This window comes from Siphateles boraxobius, unplaced genomic scaffold (assembly GCF_051911475.1).
Source record: "Siphateles boraxobius isolate OS27281-9 unplaced genomic scaffold, OSU_SipBor_1 7, whole genome shotgun sequence".
NCBI lineage: Eukaryota > Metazoa > Chordata > Actinopteri > Cypriniformes > Leuciscidae > Siphateles > Siphateles boraxobius.
Genome location: NW_027509197.1, coordinates 4,315,091 through 4,328,613, shown reverse-complemented (window position 1 = coordinate 4,328,613; position 13,523 = coordinate 4,315,091). Strand labels below are relative to the sequence as shown.

The 13,523-nt window shown below is 42.8% G+C and overlaps 1 protein-coding gene across 1 annotated transcript; it reads left to right on the top strand.

Annotated features, from left to right (window-relative positions):
• Nucleotides 1-2,839: 2,839 nt before the first annotated feature.
• LOC143724047 (uncharacterized) lies at nucleotides 2,840-11,531 on the top strand. Its single transcript, XM_077217089.1, has 5 exons — nucleotides 2,840-4,177; nucleotides 7,454-8,454; nucleotides 8,632-8,790; nucleotides 10,041-10,136; nucleotides 10,297-11,531. Exon 2 carries the CDS (start codon nucleotides 7,475-7,477, stop codon nucleotides 8,405-8,407), a length of 933 nt encoding a protein of 310 aa, XP_077073204.1. The 5' UTR covers nucleotides 2,840-4,177; nucleotides 7,454-7,474; the 3' UTR covers nucleotides 8,408-8,454; nucleotides 8,632-8,790; nucleotides 10,041-10,136; nucleotides 10,297-11,531.
• Nucleotides 11,532-13,523: the final 1,992 nt, after the last annotated feature.

The following is a 13,523-nucleotide window of genomic DNA, read 5'->3' as shown; positions in this document are numbered from 1 at the left end:
TTCGTCCACGGGGTGAAGAACTGACGGCAGGTCGGAGTAACTGGTACTCGGAACGTGCCGTGTTGCCATGCCCACCTCGGGACTCGGTCGCGAAGCCAAAGCTGAAGCGGTCTCATATGAAGCAATCCGAGCGGCGTGACCGCGGCTGCAGATGCCATATGCCCCAGGAGCCTCTGAAAAAGTTTCAGTGGAACCGCACTCTTGCCCTCGAATTGTCTGAGGCAAGTCAGCAGTGACTGCGCGCGCTCGCTCGTAAGCTGCGCGGACATGGCGACCGAGTCGATGTCCATACCGAGAAAAGAGATTCTCTGCACGGGGCAAAGTTTGCTCTTCTCCCAGTTGACCCGAAGGCCCAGACGGGCTAGGTGCCGGAGCACTAGGTCCCTGTGTTCGCAAACCTGATCTCGAGAGTGAGCTAGGATCAGCCAGTCGTCGATATAACTCAGGATGCGAACCCCTTGCTCTCGAAGGGGAACAAGGGCCGCCTCGACGACCTTCGTGAAGATGCGAGGAGACAGGGCTAGCCCGAAAGGGAGAACCGCGTACTGGTATGCCTGCCCCTCGAAAGCAAACCGGAGGAACGGTCTGTGTCGAGGAAGAATGGAGACATGAAAGTAGGCGTCCTTCAGGTCGATCGCTGCAAACCAATCCTGGGGCCGTATGCATTCGAAAACGCGTTTGGCGGTGAGCATCTTGAACGGCATCCGGTGAAGGGAGCGGTTCAGCACGCGCAAGTCCAGGATTGGCCGTAACCCACCGGTTTTCTTGGGGACAATGAAGTAGGGGCTGTAGAAGCCGGACCTCATCTCGGCTGGAGGGACAGTCTCGATTGCACCCTTCGCCAGCAGGGTGGCAATCTCTGCTCTCATGATAGGGGCATTGCCACCGACCAAAGTGGAGCGGACTCCCCTGAAGCGGGGAGGAGACCGTGCGAACTGAATCGCATAGCCGAGCCTGACGGTACGCGCGATCCAGTGGGACAGACGGGGAAGCTCTAGCCAGGCTCCCAGGAACTGAACCAACGGGATCATGCGAGCCACAGGCGTCCCCCCGGAGGGGCAGCGAAGCGGAGTAACTGGCCCAGATGTGGACGGCATAGCGGCCCGGAGAGGGGGCACAGTTAGCAACCGCACCCTGGCAGAGGGGGCCAGGGGAGGACCAGGCTGGTCGTCCCGCGGGGGCCTGCTCTGCCAGGGGTCTGGCGACAGAGGGGGACAGGGGCGAAGCGGTCCGTGGACGGCACGCCGTGTCAACCGCCTCTGGGACAGAGGGGGGCGAGGAGAGCACGGCTTGTGGGCGGCGCTCTGTGTCGCCCGAGAACTCTGTGAGCTCAGGGAAGAGGGGATTGTTTCTGTCTTTAACCACATTAGGGTGCTGCCCACCCGTGGGTGAGCAGCGGGGAGTGGAGAACAAAAGATTCTCCCCCGGCCTTCCACCGGGGGAAGGAGTGGTCCTGCTACCACCTCCTGGGAAACAATCATCATCCCTGAGCAGCCCGTCTCAGGAGCGCCGCTTGGCCCGGCGTTTAGCGGGGGGCGGGGCAGGAGAGGGCTGTGGCGCCTTCTTACGGCTTCCTCCGTGACCGGCCCTGGGTGGAGGCTGCTGCGTGGTCCGGGCGGGAGGGGCGGGAGCCGCAGGAGGGCGCCCTCGGCGGGAAACAGGTCGAGGCGTCTGCCCGGCCGGCAAGGTGGAGGCAGCAGCGGGCCGGCGGGGCAGAATGTGTTTGATGGCCTCGGTCTGTTTCTGGGCAGTTGAAAACTGTTGGGCAAAGTCTTCAACTGCACCGCCGAAGAGGCCGGCCTGGGACAAGGGGGCGTTAAGCAGACGGGTCCGCTCAGCGTCCCGCATGTCAGCCAGGTTCAGCCACAGATGTCGCTCCTGGACCACAGCTGTGGACATCACCAAACCCAGGGAGCGCGCGGTAACCTTCGTCGCCCGGAGAGCAAGGTCGGTCGCGGCGCGCAGCTCATCAAAGAGCCCTGGGTTTGTCCTACCCTCGTGCATGTCTCTGAGCATCTGGGCCTGGTAGACCTGTAGAGTGGCCATAGCATGCAGTGAAGCAGCCGCCTGTCCCGCCGCTCTGTAAGACTTCGCCACCAGGGTCGACGAAAATCTACAGGCTTTGGATGGGTGCTTAGGCTCACCCCGAGAAGAAGCACTCTGAGGACATAGTTGCATGGCAACAGAGCGTTCAACCGGGGGAAGCCCAGTGTACCCACGGGCAGCTGCCTCATCGAGGGGAGGAAAGGCGGATGAGACCAGCGAGCGGTCCCGAGAAGACGGGGGTCTTCCAGGACTTCGAGATCTCATCATGCACATCCGGGAAGAAAGGTATTGGGGTTTGCCAAGGACGAGGGTCGGCGGCCTTACCCAAAAACCAATCGTCCAGCCGCGAGCGCTCAGGACAGGGTGGAGGCCTCCACTCAAGTCCGATGCTCGCGGCTGCCCGGGAAAGCATGGCCGTCATCTCCGGATCAGACTCGAGCACAGCCGTATGCACACCGGAAGGTGGCAGCTGTGACGAGCCCTCACTTCCAGAAGAGTCAAACCCGCCAAGTGATGCTGCAACAGACATGGCATCTTCCTCTGTAGCTTCAACTGAAGCACGCGGGCCACCAGAGGGTAGACCCGCGGGAATCAGCAGTTCACTAGCGGGCACCGTCATTGAAGAGGGGGGCTGGGGTCGCGGACACATAGTCGGCGCCTTGTTCCAGACCGTAACCCTCAGATCACCCTGGCCACCAGCCGCAGGACGGGGGGTGGATGAGGGGACTCACACTCTTGCGAGTTCACCGAGTCTCGACCGGAATGACGCGATGGTCATGTTCCCACAGAGAGAACATGAGTCATCCACGAGCGCTGCTCTAGCATGATCAATGCCCAAACATACTATGCAACGCTCGTACCCATCAGAGTCCGATACCAATCTGCCGCAACCAGAAGTACACGGGCGAGACATCTTTAAAAAGACGTGCCACGTGTAAGCTCTTTTAGTGAGAGAAAACTCAAGTGTTGAAGCACCCGGGGAGAAACGCACCGACTGGCAGACCACTGCAACAGATCAGCAGGAAGCACGCTCTCGCCGTAGATCGCCGTCACACCAACACTCGAGGTACTCGTTTGTAAAGCTGACAATTCAGAGATGGCTTGTGGAGAGAAGAATACACTTGGCTCCGAAGCGAAAACATATCTGCTTGCTGCCGGCTTCCTCCTTTTATACCCACGAGGTGGGGCGGAGTTACGCCATGCAAATTCCGCAGACCCATGGCATTTCTTTGCCATTGGCTCGTTTTGTAATACTCGAAGTTGATAGGCTTTCTAAGCGAAACCCCATTCGTCGTCATCCGACGTAACTCGGAGTGACAACGAAAGGGAACTATAGAATCAATTCTTAATGCTCATGTGAACGCCATCAGCATCTATCACAGGTTCATGTTTAAAGTCTGTTTAGAGAGAACGGTGTGTCGTCTTAGCGGCCCCTATTTTAATAACAAATGATAATTTAGACGGAAGTGAATCAATCAAAACTAACTTTAGCTGGAAAAAAACATTTTTCAAGAGCCACTATAAAACCAACCCAATCTCTGTTACCTTAAATTATATGTTTATCTCTGTAAAGCTGCTTTGAAACAATCTACATTGTTAAAAGCGCTATATAAATGAGGATGACTTGACTTGACTTAAAATATGTTATTAAGGAATTAATACATGACACGTTTAATTAATAGCAATTCATTTATTACTTAATCTATTAATCATATAGACTCCTTATTAGTTGCTGATGCAGTAATAATTAATTTATGGTTTAGTTCTTCATGAGTCATACATTAACTCATGATTATCTGTGCATTAGTTAAGTATGAATTAATGCTTATTAGTGCACCCGTATTGTAAAGTGTTACCCGCACACTTTGGGTCCTTCGATGCTGATGTGAAGGAGTGGTGTCGTGCCTGATCAATTCAGCTTTTCTTTAAAATAACCTGTGTGTATTAATCATTTTTATAATCGTCTGTATGTTATTTAAAATATTTAACGAATATTGTGCTCTTCTCAAACTGACGGCCTAATTTAATTTCACAGTGTGTTTCTGATTTCGCACACTTTTGGGTCCTTTCGATGCTGATGTGAAGGAGTGGTGTCGTGCCTGATCAATCCAGCTTTTCTTTTAAATAACCGGTGTGTATTAATCATCTTTATAATCGACTATGTTACTGGTCATGTAATGTATGGTGTGCTGTTCCCAAACAGACGGCCTAACGTAGGCCTACTCTAATTTAGCATTGTTTGTTACTGATTTCGCACACGGGAAATGTTTCAATTGTTTTAATAATGGAGAAATTGCGAAAAATAATGTAATGAGTATTAAATGAGACGTTTGCTCATATGTGTAGACAAAAATATTGATCATCTAGACATCTTCCTGGAATTGCTTTAAAAGAAAATGAACACTGTGCACGTATATTCAAGTTTTTGAGCGAAGTTTGCCAATGGAAAAGGGGATTTTATGTTAATCGTTTAATGGGGAAAAAATAGCTTGGTATTCATAAAATGTATTAGTAGCATGTTACTGATTTTCTGCACTTTTGATTAAAAAAAAAAATCAGTATAAAAATGGCCTAAACTGTTAAAAAAAATGTTTTCGCAGCTAATTAGTCCATAGGAGGAAATGCAGCGCAGATATTGTAAATTTTCTAATTCTGACCCAGAAGTCCTGGTAAAGCATTACAGGCTTCGTCATGGACAAGGTCATAAAGGAACAAATTGGCGTTGCCTATATTCAGATTGTGTCTGCTCATTCCGGACACAAAGTGCTTTAAAATCGCATTTGTATTAGGCAAGTCAGCCTAACATTTAAATGTGATCTGTGTGAATTTGAAAATGTTTGCAGTGAAACCATATTTTTCAGACATCTTAATGAACATCTAAAAAGGCATGAAACTGTACAGTGTCCTTTTTCTGGCTGTGAGTATAAAACCAACAGGCTTTCCAATTTTGCCTCTCACAGGACAAGGAAACCTAAAACTTACACAACAAAAGATTTAAGAAACTCTGTCATAACTGAAACTGAGAACATTAACACTGATACAACACTGAACTTTGATGATAATGATGACCATGATGCTGGGCAGTCCTCACAGGTTGTTCAAGAGTCTACTGACTCTGGTTGTGAAAGTGTGGATATTGAAACTATTGAACATAAACTGGCTTCTGTATTTTTGAAAATGCAAACAGTCTTGCATATATCCAAGAGTGCCATACATAACATATAGTTGAGGAAATTCATGATATATTGCACTTTTCCAAGTTTCTTGCTGTTGAAAGCATCAGAAATATTTTGGTCAAACGAAAAATTGATGTAGATAATTCTATCCTCCAGGAAATTAACAGTGCTATTTTTGAGACCAATCCTCTTCTGCTGACTACTTCAGAAAAAGGCAGTTTATCCACAGACCATAGAAGGAATGTGTATTTCAAAGAACACTTCTCTGTAATTGAGCCAACAGAGTATCTCTATGACAGGACACACAAAAATCACTTTGTTTATGTGTCTTTATATCATGTTCTGGAAGGCTTACTAGGTCATAAAGATCTGTTGGATAAGATTGTGTTTCATTGGAGAGTCTACTCCTGGACATTTTGAGTCTTTTCAAGATGGTGCTTGCTTTAAAGAGAAACGACTTCTAGGTGACAAAGATCTTGTAATATCTTTGGGACTGTATGTTGATGAATTTGAAGTGTGCAATCCCTTGGGCACTTCAAGAAAAATCCAAAAGATTGTTGCCATTTATTGGGTGGTTCTAAACTTGCCTTCCAAATTCCGCTCTAGTCTTTACTCAATTCAGCTTGCGGTCCTTGGTAAGAGTGATGATGTGAGGCTCTTTGGATATGAGAAATTTTTGGATCGACTGATGAAAGATGTGAAGTGTTTGGAGCAAACAGGTGTTTTTGTGCCTGCTTTGAATAAGTACGTAAAGGGGACAGTCTTTTGCGTATGTGCTGATAATTTAGGAGCTCATAGCTTGGCAGGCTTTCAAGAAAGCTTCAATTCTGACAAACTGTGCAGATTTTGTTTGATCAGTAAGCATGAAGTCAAGTCTGGTCAGGTTGAGATCAGTGATTTCAAACTATGAACTGTAGAAGAACACAATTCTTTTGTCCAGGAAGTGCAGAATGGAAGTTTGCAAAATGTCAATGGTGTGAAGAGGGATTGTGTGCTAAGCAAGCACTTTTCTTTCTTTCATCCTGTCACTGGTTTCTCTTCTGATGCATTATATGATTTTTTGGAAGGTGTTGTACCTGTAGAATTGTCTTTGTGCCTGAAAGATTTAATTTCAAAAAGAGACATTTCATTTGATGAGCTCAATCACTGCATTAAGTCCTTCCCATACAAAGATTCAGAGAGGGTTAACAAGCCAAAGGTCTTAACCAAGTCAAGTTTCACCAAAGGTACAATAGGTGGTAATGCACACGAGAACTGGACACTTTTACGTTTGCTACCTCTTATGATCGGTCACAAAATTCCTGAAAATGAACCATCTTGGGAGATTCTAATGGACCTGAAGGTCATTGTTGAGTTAGTTCTATCATCAAAATGTTCAGAGGAGTCTCTTTGTTACCTAGAGAGCAAAATCAAAGACAACCAATACTTGCTAACTGAAACCTTTGCCAACTTTTCTCTACGTCCAAAACATCATTTCATTAACAATTACCCTAATTTGATTCGTTGTTTTGGACCACTAGTGTCACTATGGACAATGCGCTTTGAGGTGAAGCACAGTTACTTTAAAAAAGTAGTCCATGACACTCAGAACTTTAAGAATGTTCTACTGACACTTTCCATGAAGCATCAACAAATGATGGCGTATTATCTTGATGGTGAGGACTTTTTCAAACAATCAGTACATGTGGAGAAAGTAAAGGTGTTCACACTTGCTTCTCTTGAAGCCCCAGTTATGTCAGCAATTGAGAGAAGGTATCCAAACACAAGCCAAGTGTCTCTCTCCTCCACCATTCATTTGCATGGAGTTCGATATTCAGCTGGCATGATTATCTCTACAGGACAATGTAATGGCTTGCCAGAATTTTTTTAAATACTGAACTGTGTAGTGTCCCCTAAAGATGTGTCATTCCTTTGTAAAAAACTGTCCGCCTGGTATCTTGAACACTTAAGGTCCTTTGAGATAAAGGAAAACAGTTTTAGTCATATTCATGTTCTTGATCCTGACATGCTGAATGACTTCCATCCATTGACCGCATACCAAGTTGGTATGAAAGTGCTTGTGACTCTAAAAGTGTTTTTTAACTCATTAGGAGAGTTGACAGTTGTGTGTATTCTTGATCAGACACTATATTCTACACACTAGTATATATTCATTTAGGTTCCCACCATTGCTGTTAAGAATAAAAAAAAATGTGTTCCAGTGAATTAATGATGACTGCTTTTGACTCTAGGTTCTGCTTTCTATAGAGAGCATGTTGCTGCGGGTTCACATTTCCCCTACCAACATCAGGAGGGTAGAGCTGCCTGAAAGGCCTGAGTCTGTGGACCATTTGAAGTCTTTCCTTAGCGAGACATTGCAGCTGAAATCCGGATTCTCACTACAATTTGAAGACCCGGACTTTAACAATGAACTTTGTAACTTTAATTACATCAAAGAATTGCCAGCAGCAAAAGCAACTTTAAAGGTTCTGTGGGAAGAAGCATCTCCTCCACTGGACATAACAGATGCAAGTTCAGTGTTCTCGCTTGATACAGCAAGCATGACAAGTTGTCAAAGTGATGTCCAAATCCCTGAATCATCTGTGTCAAGAAATCTTAGAAGTGTTGAAAACTGGCCCTCTACTTTTAACATACCTGCTTTTTCTATTGATGTGGAACTCAGGCTGCGTAAAGCCAATGAGATATACAAGCAGACAAAGAAGCCTCTGAGTGTCCCAAGGGACATGAAGTGTGAGATTCTGGACAAGATTGTGCAGGCAATTTTTGAAATTAAAGCCTACCCAGATGCCTATGAGTTCCAGTCAGTTGCCTCTGCTCTAGTACAAAAACATCCTTGCCTTGCAGAACCTGGCAAACGCACAGGTTGGGATGGATGGATTATGAGTATAAAGTTTAAGCTTGGCATTTATCGAGCTAAATTGAGAGAGGCTGGTTGTTCAGAAGTTAGTGTTAACACTAAAAGAAAATCACATGAGGGTATGACAGCCACCATTAAAAAGCCTAAAAGAGCAGAGGTGAACTTTTTACCGGACCATCCTGAGGGCCCGACAGATGATTCGCTTGAGGAGGTGAGACTTGGTATGGTCAATGAAATGAAAAAAAAAAAGATTGATTCAGCGCTCATTCAAGTAAAAATGCAAGAAACATTTTCTCTTCGCCGCAAAGAAGTTGTATTCAGCCACTAGTTGAGGAGGTCAGAGAGAGATGGCCTGCCCTTTTTCTGAACCATGAGGTAAATCATTTAATAACAAATGTTGTTACCTGTGTTCTTCAGGCTTCTTATTTTAGTCAATATGAATTGCTATTATTTTAATTATAATTACTATTAGAAATTTTGAATATTTTAGTTATAATAGCAATACTTTCTGGTGATTACTATTAATGTTTTTTTATTATTATTAATTTATAGATCTGCATGGAGTTTTTTCGTATCAGTAACGTCGACCTCCTGGGGACGTTCTACATGTCCCTTGAAAAATACACAACACCTCTCCTGAAGCTGTACAGAAAGAGAACAGATGCATTTGGAGAAGAAATGAAGATTCTCTTGGAGAAGCTGGATGAATAGGTACTCATTCTTTAATATATTCCAAATACAGCAGTATTTACAGCTTTCTGACGGCCATTTATGCAATTTTGTGTATTTTCTATATGTATTGGGTTTAACAGTAAAACATAATAACATCAATTGATGTTGGACTGAACATACACAATTGGCACATAACAGTAAAACCCCAAAACATCAATTGAACTTGGTACCTTTAGTTCAATGTAAAATTATAATTGGTCATCCTGAAATTATTCTGTAATCTTTTTCTTACCCATGTGTTGTTCTAAACCATTATGATTTCCTTTGTGCTGCAGAACATAAAAGGAGAAATTTTGCAAGAAAGAAGAAATTTCAGTCATTTAGAGTGACATTTGATAGTTACCATTTTTCAAGGCCTTTTTGCATTCATTCAGAATGGTGTCACAAGAAATGCTGAAACCAGTTGCGTTTTGGTAGTATTTCAGAGGTTAAGCAATAACCAATTGTATTTTAATAAGATTCTACACATGCAGATAGGAAAATGGTTAGTAAATTGCCACAGAGTCATCTGTTACACCTGCCACACCATCAGCCCCTGATCACCCAACTCCGCCCGTTCACTCATTATCTCCTGAATACTAATTCACCACACCTGCACCCACTCATCACCTCCAGCACTTAAATACCCTCATGTTCCTTCATTCATTGTCTGGTCTCGTCAGAGAATTGTAAGACTCCTGTTCATCGCCGAATGCTAGCTTCTTCCTATTAAGTATTTCTATTCTCTATCGTCTGTGCAAGTACCATCGAGAAGCATCTCTCAACAATCAGCTGGAAGTCATACGCAACTCACTCAGGCTTGTGTGCTTTGATCATCTGTTTACGAAATAAACCTTCTTACCTTCAATCCCGTTGTGTCTCTCCTCTGTACGTGACATAAATATAAACTTGTATATCTGTCTGTTTTTCACTCAAAGCAATTGTGTCAATTAGGAAACCGTGCATGAGTTTTGTGGACTAATTTTATGATGGTTTTAGATCTTTTTTTGGTGCCACTGTATAAAAAAAGAGCAATCTGTATTTTTAAAACAGAAATATTCTTTGTTCCAAAAAATAAAGCAAGTCATATGGGGTTGGAACAACATGAGGGAGAGTAAAAGGTGACCGTAAAAGATGACAGAATAATTTTTAGGTGTACTGTATCTTTACCTACTAAAGCAATAGAGTAGTTAAGGTTATAGAGCATCTGGAGATTTTATAAACAAAATATATTATTTTTATATTTTTAGGTCACTGACATTACATCACATTGGAAAAGAACAGCTCTTAAGGGATTGCCAATTTTTCTGCGTGAGAAGCCAGCATGTTTACTCAAGATGTGCCTGGTAAATTACCATTTCCATACCCTATTTCTAAATCCTTTTTTTATACTATATTTTACATATTCAGTTTACTTGCACAGCAACGATGAAGATGATGATAATAATTATTGTTATATGTAAATGTACATTTCCATTAATACACCCCCATCCATTATTCTTCCAGGATACTGATCCTGTGGACCACTGCACCAAAGGTGTAAAGATTGGAATCCTTACTGTGGTCGAAGATGATGTTGCTGCCGTCACATCACTGCCAACTGTAATCAACCTGGCCATAATCCTGGAAGAGGCCATTGTGCTTGAGGACATTCCAGATCGGCCAGCAGCATTCGCATACTTGATTGTTCTCATGTATGCACTCAACATGGAGTATCCAAAAGAACTTAAGTATACTTTTGAAGTAATACAAAAGATCTTCATGGATCTTGGTGGCATCTGCTCTGCAAGAATACAGTCATTGAAGTCTAAACTTTGCTAAATGGACAAATGCAACTGAATGACGTTCTTCCAGTGGCCATTGTTTATTTTATACTTTCATAGTTAATGACTAAAAAAACAATACTGTTTTCTTTCAATGCATTCATTAATGTTAAGTATTCACTTGTTACAACCTTTGCCTTAAAGAGATAGTTCACACAAAAACGGAAATTCTTTCATCATTTACCTACCCCTAAATTCACACAGGTTTAGAACAATTTAGGGGTAGGTAAATGATGAAAGAACTTTCATTTTTGTGTGAACTATCTCTTTAGGCAAAGGTTGTAACAAGTGAATACTTAACATTAATGAATACATTGAAAGAAAACAGTATTGTGTTTTTAGTCGTTTTTGTTTGAACTATCCCTTCAGGCTGGAGTTTCTCCTAGAGTTTTTTTGTTGTTTGTTTTGTCGAATTGTGTTTGATTTCTATGTAGACACTGGTACGTCCAAGGATCTAGGTCAGTGGATTACAGGCATTTCATTCCAATTTTCAATGTTGTTCTGACAAAAAAGTGCTGTGCATTTATAAGAGCTGAGTAATGTTTGTGGTTTACTCAGATGCTTTCATTTGTTTTGGGCTCTTGGACACAATAGTAACTTGGTTTTGAGGAACTCTTAGGTTGATGTTAAAATATGCAATACGGTAGTTTTCACATAATTGTTCCTTTAAAAATCAACCAAAAATGTTAAATACATGTGAAAATGTGCCTCATGCCACAAGACAGCTAACGTATTATGGTGTACTTAACACTGTCGATTTCTCTAACATGCATTTGTACCATTCTTTGAGTTAAGTGTAAAATGCATAGAGTAAAGAAGTTAAAATGCAATTTCTGCCAAACAGACTTGGTACTGTAATGTTTTTGTTGTGCATTGGACACAAAGTGTTTACATAATAAAAAGTTAAAAGTTATTTGACCCGTGTTATGGTCTGTCTTTAATTTAATTAGACTACTTAAATAATGAATCAGTCTATATGCCTATAGTTAATAGGCCTATTTGTGTTCAGTAAACCAAAAATATTTTGTTTTGTTATTCATTAGGTAAACATAACTATTTATGTTGTAACAACTTGCAATGTTAATGTAATATTTTAAGTTGGGTGGACTTTAGTTCCTGATTGTTGAGTTTACTCAAAACAGCGCTTGCGATAAGTTGCCTTATAATTTAAAGTTGGATCAACTTTTTTTTTTTACAGTGAGTTTCAAATGTCTTTGAAGTGCTTGAAACGGCTGTGCACGATCGCAGCTGAGGAGGTGGGTCTTATCTTGCGAAACGATAGGTTATTTAAAAAAATTATTTAAAAAAGAATAATTTATGTATATATATATACACTTTTTAACAACAATTGTTCGGATTGAGCTGATCTGCAACGCGCCGGGAACTATTTCATCACGTTGAAAGGTCAGGCTCGATGTAAAAAGTACCGCCCCACTGTTTACAGTATTATTTAAATATTGAAAAATGAAATTTAAATAAAGCAAAACGAAATTGTGACGTGACGTCCCAGTAAAATCTCAAAGTCTCCTATATTTCGCAGTAGATTAATTTAGATTGATAATAACGGGTAAAAAGGATACATTTTGTTTGTATTTTTCTATTTTCCACAATGTCGAAGCAACGCAGCTTAACCCAATGCACTTCTGTCCATACAAACTCCACTGTTCTGCGCTCCAGCCGGAGAATACTCCCGTTGCAGGAACACTTTTAGTAGTCCAAGAAGAAGCAAATATATTTATTAAGTAGCTATAACGAAGTTATATGTTAAGTATTATATTTCACCAGATTTTATAGTGTAAAATATATTCAAGCGCGAATGAGAACCGTTTCGAGTTCAGTTTTTCAAAAAAAAAAAAAAGATGATTATTCGAATGTCACATTTTCAAATCGAATACAACGAACGAACGAATATTCGAATATTCGGATATTCGGGTCCAGCCCTAATTGTAATTCTTGGAGACTTCAACATCCACCTAGAAAAACCTCAGGCTGCCGATTTCCAGACATTGCTTGCATCATTCGACCCTCAAACGAGTATCTACTATGGCTACTCACAAATCAGGTAACCAATTGGACCTTATCTACACGCGCTACTGCTCTACGGACTATACACTGGTCACTCCACTGCAAACCTCAGATCACTTCCTCCTCACTCTCAACCTGCCTCAGAACACAACACACATTCCTCCACAGGTCACCTTTCGACGGTACCTACGCTCACTTTCACCCTCTCATCTATCCTCTTTGGTCTCATCCACACTTCCTCAACCTGATCAGCTCTCAACACTAGATACTAACAGTGCAACTGATACTCTTTTCTCCACTTTAACATCCTGCTTGGACAACTTCTGTCCCCTTTCCTCCAGGCCAGCCCGCGCCACACCCTCTGCCCCCTGGTTATCTGATATTCTCTCCGAACGTCGTACTAAACTCAGGGGTGCAGAGAAGAAGTGGCGCGAATTGAAAGATCCGACAGACCTGGGTCTTTATCAATCCCTCCTCTCTTCCTTCTCTGGTAATATCTCTACTGCTAAAATGGCTATCACCACAAAATTTTCAATTCTTCTGACTCTCGCATGCTTTTCAAAACCTTCTCCTCTCTTCTTAACCCTCCTCCTCCTCCTCCTCCTTCATCAACCCTAACAGCTGACGATTTTGCCACATTCTTCATAGAAAAAACAACCACCATCAGCGGCCAATTTACCAATCCACAAACTGACACACACATTTTACCAACAAACGCACACATTCTACCCTCCTTCTCTCTACTTTCAGAGGCGGAAGTCTCTAAACTCCTCCTTTCCAATCGCCCTACTACCTGTCCGCTTGATCGTATCCCCACTAATCTACTTCAAGCCATTTCTTCCTCAGTTGTGCCCACACTCACGCACATCATAAACACCTCTCTTC

Coding starts and splice junctions, on each gene's coding strand:
- LOC143724047 (XM_077217089.1), top strand. CDS start 7,475: ATGTTGCTGCGGGTTCACATTTCCCCTACCAACATCAGGAGGGTAGAG.